This window comes from Nyctibius grandis, chromosome 4, assembly GCF_013368605.1.
Source record: "Nyctibius grandis isolate bNycGra1 chromosome 4, bNycGra1.pri, whole genome shotgun sequence".
Lineage (NCBI taxonomy): Eukaryota > Metazoa > Chordata > Aves > Nyctibiiformes > Nyctibiidae > Nyctibius > Nyctibius grandis.
In genome coordinates this window covers 28,747,967-28,765,276 of record NC_090661.1, presented here as the reverse complement: position 1 = coordinate 28,765,276, position 17,310 = coordinate 28,747,967, and the positions used below count along the sequence as shown (strand labels likewise).

General features: G+C 40.4%; 2 protein-coding genes across 8 annotated transcripts in view; one reads left to right on the top strand and one right to left on the bottom strand.

Annotated features, from left to right (window-relative positions):
- The window catches only part of FREY1 (Frey regulator of sperm-oocyte fusion 1), a 433,428-nt gene that overhangs the window by 74,376 nt on the left and 341,742 nt on the right, over nt 1-17,310 (bottom strand). The gene's annotated exons all lie outside the window — the stretch shown is intronic.
- LOC137661891 (transmembrane protein 263-like) overlaps nt 9,140-17,310 on the top strand; it is a 215,638-nt gene continuing 207,467 nt past the window's right edge. For 6 of the 7 annotated variants that reach the window (XM_068397643.1, XM_068397638.1, XM_068397642.1 and 3 more), the window contains exon 1: nt 9,140-9,255. In XM_068397643.1, the coding sequence (XP_068253744.1) occupies nt 9,250-9,255 (6 nt within the window). In that variant the 5' untranslated portion in view covers nt 9,140-9,249. Of the gene's footprint in view, nt 9,256-10,133; nt 10,204-17,310 lie in introns of those variants that run through there. The other variant, XM_068397641.1, reaches the window with a different exon arrangement.

Genomic DNA, 17,310 nt, shown 5'->3' with positions numbered 1-17,310 from the left:
TATGCAGTCCTTTCTTGTTGTGCAGTCTAAAAAACAGATACAAGTCAAGACGTCATACTGTGGGATGGCCCACCAAGCCTAATGCCTTTTTCCTAATGACCTGAGAGAAGAATCCACTGAGAGCACTGCTAACACCAAATGAACCTCTTTTTTTGGCAGCAGGTACTTTAGGACATCAGTCTACTTTTGCAACACAATTTGCATAAAGCCATGTGACTGCACTTAATCAAGATGCACATTTGCAAATGTTGATAAGCATCTTAAATGTAGTGGTAGCCACCTCTGCAGGTAGGGCTCTCTATTGGGGTGCTATTCAACCTAGCAGAACTGGGCTGTAAAAAAAAATCCTTGGAATCTCAGGGCACAGACCCTTGGTGCAGAAGGAGCTACAGAGCTGGTTACAGAAGCATCAAAGCTCCACTGACAGTATGTCAGTATTTGGAAGCCAGAGCTAACATCCCAAGTCTATCTGCTGTAGTGTCACATGATGTTATTTCCCTGTGGTTCCCACTATCTAACAGCAAATAGAGGGAATGACATACCAGTTAAGAATTTATAAATATCCAGTACTGTTTAATTGTGCACAGGCATGCCTCCACAGGGATAATGAGCAGAACAGGGGCCTGAGACTCAGCATTCGAGGGCAGGAACTCTTACCAGTGAAAGGGCACCAGAGAGCCTGAGGAATGTCAGTGTATCATCCTTGACTTCTTAACTGCTGGAAATGTGGGTATGTTAGGAAGGCATGTTGGCTGGGCAGTAGCGCCTGCTCAAACTACACCATAGGGATGGTCCAAGAGTCCAAATGCTACACGTGAGAGCAGCCATGATGAACTCCTGGAGTGATCATCAAGAACACTATTTCTAAAGAAGCCAAAAAATGAAGGAGAAAATCAGCTTTCCACATATTTACCACTGCAGCATATGGCCAGGAGATAAACTGGGAGAAGGTCTTCTTTAGGAGGTCTCCAGGGACAGATTGCTCTCCTTTTCCCGTCTGCAATTCTGGGGCAATTTAATTTAAGGGATATACATATGTGCATTTGTGTGCAGTGGTGGCAAGATGGGAGAAAGAAGAAAGTGTTTCACAGGAAGAATGGGGGAAGGGAAAATTCCACCTACCCCAAAAGCAGCTCAGAAACTCAGCAGAATGTTAACTGGGCCAATATTTAATTAAGCCTTAACACTGTAAGGAACAATTTATGCTGGAATAAATGTCTTGCTATCTCAGTTCAGTGGCACTAATATTATTCTTTCTGGACCATAGATCCTTGCAGCTTGGAGGCTGCTCGTTGACTCCTCATCCCTGTTGTTAGCAATGTTAAGAAACTTTACTGTAGGGAGGGGAGATCACAAAATGGATGATAAATTCATCAGAGGATTTTGGCCAGAAGCACTGGTTAAAGAAACATCATAACTTTGCAAGCATTATCATGTCAATGTCTCTTTCCTGTAAAATAATCTTACTGCCTGTGTAGGTTGAAAACAAAATACTTAAATAGAAAAGGTCAAAAATACCCTGAAAAGAGAGACATCCCCATATGAATTCTATTGTTCATGACAGGGGTGAAATATTACCTAGAACCTTGTTCTGGCATCCTGAGAACAAATCACTGGTGATTCCAAATGTCAGCACAATCTACTAGTAGAGCTTTGCTGCCTGTACAGTTCAGAGTCTTTGGCATGAGTTCAAAGTAAAAATGAATCTGAAAATTTCTGAAGTCTGGGAAGCCCATATGTGAATCCAGTTATGTATCCTGGCATTTTGGCAGAGACAGGTTTCTACTGCAAGACTTTGAAGCCTACATAAAAAAATAAATTGCCTTCATGCTCTATAACTAAAGGCATATGTAATACAGCAGCTTTGTTTAAGTTGAACCCAAAAGTTCAAACCTACTTATTTTCACTTTTTTTCCCTCATTAAAATTATCAAAACCTGATTTCATTTCCAAATACCTGGCTTTTTATGAAATGCAGCTTCCAGTTGATTTTAAGAGTGGTGAATCTCTATAGATTTTTTCAATTAATCTCATCTGAGTTTTAATTTTGGAACCATATAAACATAGATGCTTTCACAGTTTATTTGATATAAAATGCTTTCAATTCTTGTCAGTTCATTTTTCTCAGTGATGCAAAGCTAACCATATATGAACAAACTGACTACCTTTATTCAATTTTAAAATGAAACTAAAATAGTATCTTCTTCATTCTCAAAGAAGGCAAATTCTAATAAAAAAAGAGCAAAAATATGAACTTCAGAGCAAAAATATGAACTTCAGACAAAATACAATTCTTGATCTGTCTGATAACTAAACAGATGGGGTATCTGATATATCGCTATCAAACTGAAGCAAAAGACTAGCCCTATTGAAATTAGTGGGAATTTTGTATGACTTCAGTGATGAAAGGATTTTATTCCCTGAATGCTCTTATAACTATCATCTAATGAGCAGGAGGTGCAACTATTATAGTTATGCTTCTCAAATGGCTACTCTTACTTTATCCTTTATGCTATCCTTCCAGGTGGTAGCATTTTCTACCAAGTGTGTACTGTATTTGCAGGCACGTGCATGATGTAAGATTTATAGCAGGTGAAAAATCAGGCTCTAAGAATCCTGGGTTGCCAACAATACGCCCCTTCTTATAGAACTCATTTTTTAAAAATCTCTGTAGAAGATGCCATCATCTGTCGGTGGAAGTGCTTTGGCCATTTAACATAAGCATCATGAAAATCTACCTGCCATAGTGTAACAGAAAATCATTCTTTCTTGGTGCTCTGAGAACAAGCAGAGCATTGTCATAGTTCAGTGTCTCCTCATATCATCTTTGATATATTTATTTTCTTGTCATGTAATAGTTTGTGAAAGGCTCTGTCACAGGCATTAAACAGCTGGCCTCATTCAACAATGCTCTTTCAAAGAACTATAAAGAAACACAGCAAAGAACCAGAAATAACAACGCAATTGGCCAAGCTGATACTTGGAATTCAGGATTTTACAAAATTGACCAAAACCCATTTGCATTCAGAGAACTGAAAAGACTGATCAGTACAGCTCTAGAAGGTAATGGCTAAGTGTTGTATCTCTGTGCAGAAGCATCTTTATTAAAGAGATTTGAAATGGATTTTATGTAAGAACTTTCCCAATAAGACAAAAAAAAAAGAGTAAAGCCAAAGTACCATTTGTAATCCAAAGCAGCAATCTGTACTGAGTTATTTTCATATATCTACTTGATAGCTAGGTGATTTCAGCTTACTAAGAGGGCTGATATATTTTTCTTTTTATTACTGCCATTTTTCAGTATTGTATAAATCACATCCTTATAGTCTTGTTTAGGGTTCCCCTGTAAGAATAATATGTTTATATTTAACATGCCCAGACCTGTTAGTAATGTAACAATACCCAATGAGGGGGAAAAGAAGAATTAAAAACATTATGAAAGCAAAGGTCAATCACAAGTAGTTTTCCAGCTTATTTTTAACACTTATGTTAAGAACAGAGAATGTAGTATTACAGTCATCAATAGTATGAATTAGTTACAAGAGACAAATCTGTCAATGGCTTTGTTATTTTGCTCTCCTATCAGTAAGCAAGCTCACAGTGACCTGAAGCTGAGATGCAGAATAGGGGAATTAGGTCTATCAAGTTCTGATAACTTGCCAGAGGCACTGTTCTGCAAATACCTTTTAAACTTACTTGGTACTTCAAAGTGCAGCTACCTCACTGTCTCTTCACGCATGCATGAGGTGTGATGATAAACAAAAAACTTGGAGAAACAATGATCCCTAAACCAAAAATGACGGATGTCTCAAGCTGTGTGCAATATCCATGAAGAGAATAGTTTTGAGAGTTAAAATAATATTCTTACAGTTGTTATCTGTAAGGTGGAAAGAAGTTTACTATTTTAATGAACATTTCTTAGTGTCTGGTCTTTGTATTTTGCCTTTCAGCTTAGATGGTGAAAACAGCTAGTTAAATCTGTGTTCCCCTTGCCAACTTTTTATTCTGTTCTCAGTAGGGCTTAAGACATGGAGATATACCAGGGTCATCGTTTGGGCTGTATAGTCTCCATCCTCCCTATTATTACCAAATGATGCAGCATCACTGTTCAGTCATGAGTATGTTTTAATGCACAACATTACCCTTACCCTTATTATGAAGTATTTTATTAAACTGTTCTGTTCTATAGCATAGATATTTAAAAGACATTGGTGGCAAAATATTTCCTTATTTTTAGATTTCAAATGCTCTCAAATCTTGCTGTTACTTGCATTACTTTGTGCATCAGTACTGTTGTAAGTACCCATTTTTAATAGTCTATGGTCACCATATCTGCTTTAACATAAGGAATATAATAGATTATTTAGAAATGTCAAAATCTCTTCCTTTCCATCTGCAAGACCCAGAAGTCATATGCACGAAGCTAAGCAATAATATATCAAATCCAGCTATAATGAATTTCAGAAACTATTAATAAATCTCCTATTGTTACCATCCCCTAAACAGGCATTCAAGAATATGCTGGTCACCTGGCTACACTTGATTCTATTCCAGTTCTTGATGCCTCTAGTCTTTCCTAACAAAAAAGACTTCCCTCTACCCAGAGGGAACCATGGCTTATCTTAATTTCAGGCAACACTGAGCCATTCTTTTGCTTTTAAACATACAGATGCACCTTGCACCTGACACTAAAATGCTATGTGAAGCACTGAAATCCTCACAGAGGAAAAACCCCTATTGCATGGGAGCTTTTGGCATTTCAAATTCTTCAGCTTGAGTGCTACGGGCTCCTCTCAGGAGAGGGCAGGTAGAGACCTGTGGACCTCTGAATGCTCCTTTCTACAGCTATGAATCGTGGCCTACACTAACACAGCTGAACCACAAGATTGTCTTTGCTTTTCTTGTTATACCATTAGGATTTATTGATGTTTTAAAATGAAAAGGGACAAGTATTTAAAGGAGTCAGTTCCTGAATTAGGCTGTTACTAGTTCAGGACGTAGGAGACTAAGTGATACTCCCTGCTCTACCACAAATGTTTTCTGTGGCATCTGATGATAACCTCATTCAGATTCCAATGTATGGTGGTGTTTACCCAACTGACTGCTGTAGGTATGTAACTTCCCTTGGTTTAGTCACCTTTATGCCTTTAGAAATCTGAACTTCATTCTCAGAGAGAGTTTTATGAATTCTCTGCTGAAGTTGGAGTGTTCACCAATATCCAGCTACCCAATGCAGCAAGTACCTCCCTACCTTCCAGGAATGTTGTAAGGGTGAAGTCAGGAAAGAAAGCCTCAAATGCTGCTATAAATGACGGCTATATAAACCTATAAAATATACAAATTTAGGGTAGTTATCTCAATACATGAGTCCTTCACCAAGATGAAGCATGAGGAAAGGTTACTGCATTTTTGCAAAGTTGTGGCTAATTTGTTTGCTGGGTGTTCTTGGGATGCTTGATAAGGCCAGTGGCCAATTTATTTTCTCAAAGTAAGGGAGAATTTTTTGATCCAGAACGGAGAGGTCTGAAGGATTTGTAAATACTACAGTCATTACTAATCAGCAGCTTCATTGTCTGGAAATAATTTCCTTTCTACCAGGACCCTTTAGCACATGAGCCAACCATAATGTGGCAGGGGGGTTGGAACTAGATGATCTTCAAGGTCCCTTACAACCCAAACCATTCTATGATTCTATGATATTGTGACTACCTGTTACAACGAATTACTACTGTTTATTCTTTTCCAGTCTTATATCACATGGCACTTGCATTCTTTTACGTTGTGTTATCCTTTTTAACTGCAGGCAATGAGAAGGCTGTTCAAATGTTACACCGGGCAAGAATGTAACATAGGAAACTAGGGCTGAGAAGAGCATGGAGGTAAACAGGGGTAACAAGGCAGGGAAATTCTGCTTTATGATGCCAGTCACCTGCACTCAGGTGGCTAGTATAGAAAGGTGAAACAGAACCTCGTAGCAGTCTAATCTGGTATCAATTATCTCTATTTTAATGCTTAAGTCCACCTGGATGCTCTACAATGATCATTAATTATCTCAATATGTTGAAATACATCTAAGGGAAAGCTCTGTCATTGCAGAGGTGAGATGTCAGTTGTTGATCAGACTCTTAACTCTGAGCCAGTGACTGGTCATCAGCATAGGCAAAAAGTGCTGAAATCTCATCTCCTAAAGTTAGCACACATGACAGGGAGATGCCATTATATTATGCTGTACCTGAGGAGTGTACTTTCTAGTCTACACAGCAAAAACTGTGCCCGAATATCAGCCTCACACACACACTCTCACCCCTACACAAAGAATGATAACTTCTATGAAACTGTATTTCTTTTTCTTGTAAAAAGTTGTTTAGGAATGTACTGTGACCAAATCTGAAGGTCAAAATATTTTTTTTCACTGGTTTCAACACCTTGAAGAAAATTAGAAGTGAACTGTGCTTTAGTTATTTAAGATGTTTGAGATCCTCAGCCTTCACTGAAAATTCTGGGTAAGTAAATCTCCTAGAGTGGTCCATTCTTTGGGAAGACTGGGAAGGGAATTTCTGCATTATAAAGACATCATTTTTAATTTACAAACAGTAGAGTTTAACTATGGAAACAACTATACTAGCCTTTCTGCTTTGATAAAAACATACTTTTCATGTGAATCTCACCAGAGCAGGCTTCGAATGTATTAACTGGATTAAATCCTTTTGGATGAAACTAAATTGGAAAAAATTATTCCAGGTGCACAGTTGTTACAGTCATTAATGGGCATTCAGTCTAAAGTATTAGAGCTTGTTCAAAGCAATCACCCCCTGAAATACGTATAAGAAGGACCTAGCATCTTCAGCACCAACTGTTTCACTTAACCAAGTCATACCCTGTGAGCTGCATTGCTAGTGTGTACGTAGCCTGTGTTGTGTAATTTTTTGTCAGGGAATATTTTTGGTAGCTGCTGAAATAGTTTCAGGAATGAAGGACTTTCTGTGCCTAGCATAAAGTAAACAACTTACTATTTCCCATTCCTTCCACCCACCCCACCCCAGATTTGTCTATCATACAGAATATTCAGATTTTTCAGCTGGAATGTTATTTGAATGTTCTACAGACATAGCAAACATGTCAACCTAATGTTAACTTCTTGTTTAAAAAATGGCACATACTTTATTTTAGGGGCTTAGAAACTTCCTGAGAAATCATGTTATGTTCATCTGAAATTTTGAGTTTTAAATGTAGAAAGCTGCATTATTTTGAACTTTACTAGAATGACTCATTTTACTTTGATGAGGGAAAAGATAGTTTACTCTTTAACCCTTTATAATTTAGGCACTATTCTTTTACTGGGAATAATTTACATGTTAAACTCAACAGAACATGATATGAACTTTCTACTCACCATCTAACTAGAACATAAATATGGATTTCTATTATGCAATGAAAAAATCTAATACAACCTAATTCTACTATTGACAAGATTATTTGATATAAATTTTGTTATATGGTGTGTTGAGGAGAGGATTTATATTTTGGTTATGTTATTACAGTTAATATTATATATATAATACATAGAGTAATATCTCACACACACATAGTAGGTGTGCTTATATATGCACACACATATATATATGTGCATGTCTGTAGAAATTAGTGTGGTCTGTGAAACCTTCCCCGAATTCACTGGTTTCCACTCCTGGTCTTCTGAGAAGATTCACGTGTTTGGAAGTGAAGTACACGTATATGTGCAGAAGAAATTATAAATTCTGCTATGAGAATCTGTGCCAGGAAAGGGTTGCCGAATACTTCCTCTGAGAAGTGATGCAGAAAATTATTTAAGGCGTGGATGTGTTGTGAGAAGCAAACGAAAGGGGTGTCCGGACTTGTCAACCCATGCGGGGCAAGGGAATTACTTTGTTTGGTGTCTTTAAAGGGTTCCCTATTTAACTGGAAAATGAGAACTAGTCTTAAGGTACCACTCTACCTCTACTCTCCAAGGAGTTTTTTCAGATGAGAAAAGACAGTGTGAAACAAAGAAAATTAACTGCTTTTCTTCCACTGTGCACTGAGAGAAGGCATTTCTAGCCTTTAAGCTAGCATGTTTCCTTTTGTGGTTTCAGACTAAATAGGGTCCACTGTACTGAAGAATGATTTAAAAGACATACATGGCTGCCAAGGGCATATTCTTTAGAGAAGAAATTGCAAAGTTTCTCAGTCAAGGGGTAAAAAAAGGGAACAAAAGCAATCTTTCCTCTTTTGGATTCAACCACTTGTCAAGTTGTAGCTATGTTCTCTATATAACTTATTAACTCAGTATTCAACTGTGGAATACTACTAAATCAGAGAAAATGGAACTCTCATCACCATCATTTGCTTTATGTTGTTTTATCTCCCAACTCCAGGAATCATTACTTCAAACCACCCTTCTTTTTGTTTTGCTTTATCTGGCTTTCCTCAATGCATTAAACCACTTGCTAGCAGTTAACACCCTCCTATCCACGTGTGTGATCATGCCATATACTTTTAAAGCAATACACGAGAAAGAAGACTTTACGTGCCAGAGGCTATTTCCAGACTCTTTCATCTTCACCACCGAGCAGTACACCCTCACGTGGAGCAGCAGCAGTGGGCACAGCCCCATCCTGCAGCCTGGAGGCATACTAAATTGGCCAAGGAGAATGTGAGAGCGCCCCAATCTTTCCTAGTAACTCAGGACCTGACTAGGAGCAGCTGGACGACAGCAAGCATAGAGCGAGGCCAGAGCCTGGAGCACATGCTCCTCGTCTTCGCCGAACACTGCTTTCTTGTTTGACTACGACCAGGTCAATCCATCGCCCTTTGCTGCATTCCCACCTGGTATACAATAGAAACCTGAAGCGGTGAATACGCTACAATTTGTAAAGCACTTTAACATCAAATGTCACGGAGCGTTTACACTACTGCGTGGCTGGTGGGGTTTCTCGGTGAAGGCTGCCCCGAGAGCCTCACACAAGCTCCGCGGCCAGAGGAGGCCTCGGCGCCAGGATTGGCCCCGGCGACAGACGCCGGCCGCCAAGATGGCGGCCCCTGACGCCCGCGCTTCCTCTTCCGGCCGGGGTTGCCATGGCGCTGCCCCCCCTCGGCCCACCCTCCCCTCTCCCGCCGGTGTGTGTTTACATCGGGCAGGAGGAGTCGGAGCCCCAGCGCTGGGGCGGACGGGGACGCAGCCGACGGCCGCCCGCCCTCCATCCCCGCCGGGCGGTGCTCCGGGAGACGCGGCATGAAGGTGATGCTGGCGGCCGTCACCGAGGCGGGGGGTTCCCGTCGGCGGGGGTCGGCTGGGCCGCGGCGGCTCCCCAGCCGCCGCTGGGGGGGCAGGCGGGTGAGGGGTAGGGGCCGGGCCGGTGAGATGGCCCGAGGCGGTAACCAGCGGCGGGAGGTGGTGGCGGCCGCTCGCTCTCTTAACGAAGTACAACTTCCAGAAGCTTCCGACTTCGTGGGGAATGTGGTGCCGCTTCTTGGAAACGTCTCCACAGAAAGATTCCCCCCTTCTCTCCATTAAGCCCCGGATCGTTCCCTGCGGCGCCCTGAGGGGCAGAGGGCAGCGTGGGCAGCGGGGGAGGCTGCCCGCGCCCGCCCTGGGCTTGTGTCGCTGCGGGGGGGGTCGCCCTGCTCTCCCCGGGCTTCTACCCTCATGCCCGTGGTGGCGTGGGCAGTTCTGCTCCCCGCAAGCCGCGGGGTTGGTGTGCTACCGGGGTCGCTCCGGCGCTCACCTGTGCTGCTGCTCTCGCAGGCCCTTCCCGGAGCGGGGAGGAGATGGTCACCTTCCTCATCAGTTGGCAGTGGAAGCCCCTTAGCATGGAAACGGGCTAACCTGAGCCGGCTGGCTGGGCTATAAAAAGTAGCAATATATGGCAGTCACTTGAGAGGTTGTCTCTTCAGTTGTGTTGGTTAGGAGTTGGCAGTGCTGTGGTATTGTTTTTCTTCCCGATATGTTCTGTTGTGTCTCTTTAATTTGCAGGTGTATGGCTTTTGAAACGGTTCCCTCTCAATAATCAGTCTGAAAAGCGAGGCACACCAGGCGTTCCCAGTCTCCTGAATTTGTCTAGCAGTAAAAAAATGATTGATCAGCTAGATCGTAAGCTCTTTGAGGCAGAAACTGTGTGTAGCCATGGTTTGTACCTATCCTGATGGAGAAATTTGGCTCAGGCCTTCCTCCAAGCCTCTGGGTCAAGTAAGTATGTGTTAGAAGTTCCCCAGCTTGTGCAGGTTTTGAGTTTGGGGCAGCGCACATGTGTCGGTCACTCAGGTTAGCGATCGTCTCTGTGCCCAAGGGGCTCTCAACTATCAATGTCTGCACAGCTGACAGAAGAAAGAAAAGAGGCAGTTTCCAAGTACCTGAAATAAATATATACAAAAAGAAGGTTTCTGTCTGTGCAGTGATATTTGTTTGAGTTTTGTTCAAAACCTGATAGTAAAGCATTTTTTTTTTTTTCTTTCTCTCTGAATGCTTGTTGGTTCAAATAGTGTGGATAACAAAAAAATACATATAAGGCAGTTATTGGTGAACAGTGCTGTGGCCCTGGGTGAGTTGTTGACTTATACTGCAAAACAAAAACCTCAGAGTGCTGGCTGAACAGTACATCCAGGTTGAGGCCAAAAATGAAAAGATTTCCTTCAGTTTCTGTTTTATTGCATGCAGAGTAAACCGCTGATTATTCTTGCTAAGCCCATTACTTCTGCTGAATTCCTCTTTTGCCCCACTAAAGTGGGGAAAGCTCATGGCTATTTTAGGTGGTCTCTCTCAAAATACAGCAAGGTGTGAGTGCAATCATGTTCTGATTGTAAGGAAAATGTGTGTGTTGGGGGAGGAGAGGTTTGTTTTTTTTTTTTAACCAATCATTTGTCAGGTATAAGCACTGTATAGAGCTTTTCAGTATAAAAGAGTTCACAGTTTTCTTTCTGAGTGGGTAGTTTCTTTCAGTGTGTATTTCTTTCCATATGTACCACCTTTTGTTGTAGCAGTTGCCTCAGTTTCCTCTATGTAAGATCACTGCAGATGCATGATTTAAAGTCTTAAGCTGGGGGGGGATAATTACATTTTTAATTAACAAGTGGAATGCATCAAGGTGGTTTTTACCCCTTAAAGGGGGGAGGAAAGGAGAAGCGGTGTGAGAGTTGGATCTGAATCCCTTGGAGAGTTGGATCTGAATTGTGGACCTGCTCACGATTAGCTCAGTGAGACTTTAAAACAAATCAAAGTTTAAGTTGTTGGTCATCTCAGGGAATGCATCAGAACCAAGCTTTTTTGAAAAGTTACCTTGCCTATTTTTCCCCTAATTGTTGTTATGTCTTAGGAAATACATGTGAGTTTGTGTATTTTTAGCAGTATTGATCTTGAGCCTTGCTCATTGTTGCTGGTTAGCAGGTTGCTGAGAAGGCAGGGCTGTCAACGTAAAACAAGTTAATGCTAGTATGTATAAAGCTGGTCTGCCTACTTACAGGAAGGAAGAAGCAGGTGAAGAGAAGTGGTAACATCAGGGGAGTTCTGTTGTGGAAGTGATCCTTTCAGGATCCATCACTAATGTCTAATTGTTGCTGAGAAAACCGAAGCTTGATGTATTTTGTTTTTAGGTAAATCATGTAATGTAAATATTCTATTAAAAAGGTAGAGTGAAATAAAGTAACGTGGCAAAGTCATACTTCAAAGCTTGAGGTGTTGAAGCTGGACTGGATTCAAGATAGTCTTTATGTGTACTTTGCTTCTGTTCCCATCTCTTTCAAGCAAGGCAGCGCTGAAAGATGGTATCTCTGGGCCCTTTCAGGCTATGCAAAACACAAAACTGGTTGAAGTCCCTGTTCCCTGCACTACAGGACAGGAATGAGAGGCAATCAGCTTGAAAGTGGACCTTTCCTATACGTAGGAATATTTAAGTGATATGTGGTGGATACACCAAGAGCGTTTGCTTTCCTTCAAGGGCAGATCATCTTGATGGCAAGGAAATACACCTTTTCAGACTGCATGAGGAGCCTGGATAACAGATCTGATGGATGGGGAGGGCAGTTTCATTCCTTAGGGAAGTGGATATCTGTGGGGAGATTACCAAATCCCCACCCATCCATCACACTGTCAGCCACCAATTACTGTCCCACAATACAGTATATTTCCAGTATTCTTCTGTTGTGGCTAAGCACTGGATTTCTCAGGTCTTAGGCAGCACTGGAGGATGTGCTTGTGTCCTTGCTAACAGAACCTTGTCATGCCTCATTTTCAACCGGTGAATGAATTGGGGCATTAGGATAGTCCCTGATGGCTACCTGGCACAGTTGCTGCTGCAGTGACTGCGTCTAACACTGCTCCTGTCACTGCTCTAACTTAAATCCAAAGTCAGAAGAATGAAAGGCATTGAGAGTGTCAGGTCGTATTGAAGTTCTTGTTTGGGAAAGCAAGCTGAAGATGTGATTTCAGTTAAGTACCTGCTCCCCTTTTTATTGAAGTGATTCTCCAAAGTGAATGAGAGCTCCTGGTGCTTTGGTGTGTGCTCACATATAAGTTATGTATTTTGGGATAAGACAGGTGTCACAAATGTGACATTTTCCCTTGAGAAACTTAAATATAAGAGAAGGAATGTGAATTTACTGCCTGTAGTTGTCCTGTTTTTGTGACTGCCTGTGGTACTTGATGTTGGCAGATGAATCCTAGAGATCAGATAAAGGCAAGGTATTTTGAAGATGAAGCATCAAAAGTTATGGAAGGCCTGAGAAAATATTTCTCTTGCTTGTATTTACAGACAGCTCTGTTCCTGAAGGGTGTCATGGATTGTCCTGTCAAAACTTGATGTATATGTAACTTCTTTTTTTTTTAATGTCTCGGATCCTGTTTAGCAGGGCTCTTGACAGTTGAAATGAAAAGTACTTGGGAAAGGAACAGCTTATAAAAAGGAGAAGAGACAAAAGGTATTGCTTTGTATGGAATATATAGTAAACTTTTTTTTTTCCTAGCATGTAGTCCTAAATTTGTTACAGGAAGCAGGACGAGAGTGAATGTAAGTGTTGGAGTAAAAGGCAACATGAACTGTATATTCTGTAGATAATTCTGACTTAAATATTTGCCTACAATTGGTCACATCTGTTTTTCTTTATCAGTGAACTACCTTACTAACTTTCTGATGGTTTTCCTTTCCCAGTGTTTCAGCTGAATTTCAGAGAGACGGGAGAGGCTGAGGGAGCTGGGTCTCTTTAGCTTAGAGAAGAGGAGACTGAGGGGTGACCTCATTAATGTTTATAAATATGTAAAGGGCAAGTGTCATGAGGATGGAGCCAGGCTCTTCGCAGTGACATCCCTTGACAGGACAAGGGGCAACAAGTACAAGCTGGAGCACAGGAGGTTCCACATAAATATGAGGAAAAACTTCTTTACGGTGAGGGTGACTGAACACTGGAACAGGCTGCCCAGAGAGGTTGTGGAGTCTCCTTCTCTGGAGACATTCAAAACCCGCCTGGACGCGTTCCTGTGTGATATGGTCTAGGCAATCCTGCTCCGACAGGGGGATTGGATTAGATGATCTTTCGAGGTCCCTTCCAATCCCTAACATTCTGTGATTCTGTGATTCTCTGGGAAGAGGTTACATGCCTTCAAAGTTCTGGGTGAGGTACATACTTACGTTGGTGAGGGCAGTAGTAGAGCTCTTAGCAGTTTCTTCAAAAGAAATGTTGTTGCAGGTTGAACTTACTGGAAGTCACAAAAGTGGCTTGTGCTTGTGTTACCAGATCTTACAATCTTAATGCTTCTGCAGAGCGGCCTAAGGTCTTGTGCAATTCTTTGGCTTCCTTTCAATCTAAAAAATCATTTTGAAGGGAGAGCCTGTGCGCCTTGCAGCTCCTCAAAAGGAAAAGGCAAAGGCAGCCATTACCAAAAGCTATTGCTGCCAGAATCAGTTTTTACTTTCAAGTTGTGTTGCTTGCATTCATAATGATCAAGTGTTTTCTCCTTCTGATGGCTGCTTAGTTGTTGATGGAGTAACTCTGGTTAGAATCTTGTATGGAGCAAGTTGTGATCTTACACTTCTCGCAGTTAGTTTGGAAGAAAACGAGATCTCTATGAAGCCTGAAATAAAAGGGGCATTATTGCCAGCAGTGCTTCTGGCTGTCAAGTTTAAGGCATGCGGGCTAGGTGTGAAACTGGAGAGCTTGATAGTACCAGAAGAGGTAGTGTTCATTCTGTAGAGTAAGTAAATATTTTATCTGAAATGTTTCTCCTTTAAAACACAACAATAAATGCATAGAACAACAAACACCACTGATCTAAAAGAGCTCCAATCTGAGTTCAGAACTCATTTGTAAGGAAGGCAATACTTAACTACCTAGCCATCAAGAAAATCAGTTTAAAATTTGTGTGATAAATACATCATACAATCTCCCAGCTAATACAATCTCCCAGCTAATTCAGAAATGTTTGATGTTTTGCAGAAAATGCATTTTGAAATTCCTAATGAAATAAGGAAACAGAAATAAGTTCTGGATTGAATAAAATATTTTTAACATCAATTTCTAGTGTTTAAAATTACTTTTGGTGCTTTTGGAACAACTTTTTAACTTCAAATGGATTTGCAGCATTTTTTTTGTCTAATTTTAAAAAATGAAATTAAGATTTTGACAAGACAACTTATGTTTCAAATTGTTCCAGCGATGTCTCTCATGACTCTCTTTTGATGGGGAGTGCTCGTATTTTTCAAGCTGGGTATGTGCTTATGTACTTTGAATTCAGGGTTTATTGTGGAAATTACTATGTTCTAGCTGTAAGAGCCCTTGAAAAAATTAGTGACATTTCAACTCAATAAAGCTAAAACAGTAGTTGTGCACTTTTAAGGAAATAAATTCATGGAAGTTGGGTAATTCAAGTAGGCCATATGAAACCACTGTTATAGAATACTGCTTAGTGCATCCTTCCATGAGTGTTTGGGTTTTGTTTTTTTGAAATTGTGACCCTACTGAGGATAATGGAAAGGGTACTACTTTTTAAGTCTCTAACATGGTTAAGAAAAGCTTAATAACCTCTGTCATATAGGCCTATGTTATTAGGCAAAGGACTTCTCGTTTTTATTTTAGACAAATTTCTCATGCTGTATGCAGCCTTCTAGAGTGGTACTTGCACATCTCATTAGGAAAATGGAAAATATTCTTTCTGCAGAGTGCATTATTTTGTTTCTTTAGTCTGAATAAAACTGTCATTAATCATTAAACCCACCTGTCAAGGGCCTGGCTGGAGAAAATACATTTATACTACATTTCCTAATTGTAGTTATCTAGAAGGTGCAATAAAACTGCAGGACATTAAGTCTAATTATTACTTGCTTTTGGTTCAGCAGCTCAACTGTCTTGAGTGATTTCTTTTTTTTCCCCCTGAAGTCTTTGTTGATAGACAGTGAACGACTGACAGGATGTAGGAAGGCTTCTTCCTACTGAAATTACCTGAATCAGTGAATGGTCAGTTATCAATATGAGCTAGCTGATATTTTTGAGATCTCATTATTGGTAATTATTTAATTGGTTTCAGATTGGTTTGATGTGATGCAGGGTCATGCTTTTGTCCTGCATCATTCCGTGTCGTACTCCTCTCTGTTAGGTGCTTCTGTAATGACTGTGCTTCCTATGTATTAGCCTGCCTCCAGCTTTAACGATTGCTAATGTTTGTGTTATGCTGTGCAATGACACTTTGCCTTCATGTAACTTTTTTTTCCAAATAAATACAATTCAGCACAGTCTGGTTTTGAATATGAACAGCGTTCTAGACAAGGCATACCCTTCCTTGTGAAGGTAGTGGTTTAAACTAGAATTGACAGCAAATTATGCAGCCTATTTCAGGATAACATTTCAGCCTTTACACTGCTGCAGGGTATCCTTTTGATAATTACACTGGTTAACTTGCTCAGTGAGGAGTGTTCTCTTTGGGCCAGGTCAGTATATGATCAAATGGAGTGTGATTTGTTTGGTTTGTTTTTTGAAAAACACTCTTAACTTTCTGTGCTAACATTGATTTAGTAGGCAAAATTCAGATGGAAAATAAATGGTCGATCAAGACAAAATTCAATACAATAATTACTTCAAAATCCAGAACTGTGTGAACTACCACTGAGCAGACACTATTGGCTTTTTGCTGTATAAATGGTGTTATCTGCCGCACATAAAGTGTGAACGTAAAAAGTGTAAACCAGACTGTTTACTGCCTTGATGAATGGAGAATAAGTTGTGGTGTCATTAGTGCCGTTGAAAAGTTCTGTATGCCAAGTAAACCTTAATTAGTACAAAGTTATTTTATTGCTGTAGAGATAGGATTTGACTTTTCTGCTGAGAACAATAGAACTTAATCTTGATTTGGAGTTTGCAACATTAAAACTTGCTCTCGTTGCCTCTCTCCTCCAGTCCTATTGTCAAGACAAAATTAAGTCTTAAAATAATAGCCTCCCTAATGTGTTTGTCCAAATGCAGAGAAGAGCAAGTAATCTAAGCAACTTTTCTAGTTCTTTCTTACAGCGTACTTTGAACAAAGTACTATAATTTTACACTACTGTCATGCTCAGCATTTCTATTTCTGTTACTTTCCTTTAGTGTTCTAGGGGATTTATAACTGCAACTCAAATTCCCCTTGGACTGAAACCTGGCACAGAAGCTCTCATTATGAGCAGACCTTGTTTTGCGAAATTAAAAGCAAAGCATCCATCAACAGGCTTTCTTAAACCTACAGGAAAGCAAAAAAGAAAATGTTTATGGTTGCAGATCAATTTTTTTTCACTCTGCAGGAAAAACCCGTCTGACTTTGCACACCCACACCTTAGGGTTTTCCAATCAACAGCGATGGCAGATTCAGTGGAATGTTCCTATTACGTTTAGAAAATTTTAAATCAAAGTCTTAATTCCCCAATATGCTGAAAAGTCATTGCTGAAGTAAAAGCTGCAGCTGCAACAAGATACCTGCCTAACAAAGGTACAGTGATAGTTTTAAACTTGATTCCACTGTCTGAAGGTGGTTATCTGAGCAGTAATGTATAAGGAGATGGTTGGGTAGTTATGTGCTTCAGATGAAGTTAAGTAGCTGTAGACCCTCAGCTCCCTGGAAAAGGGAGTTATCATGTTGAACTACCTACCCAGTGTCTGCTTGTTTAAAATCCTTTTTTTTTTTTTAAAAAAAAAAAAACCAAACCAAACCAACCCCTTGTTTTCTGTAGGAACTGAGTCTTTGTGTAGTTGTGTAAAAGTAGAAAGGACATTCTGAGCCAGAAGCCACTTTCAAATAAGGAAGATGGAATAATTTAATTTGATTAAACAAGAAATATCAAAGATA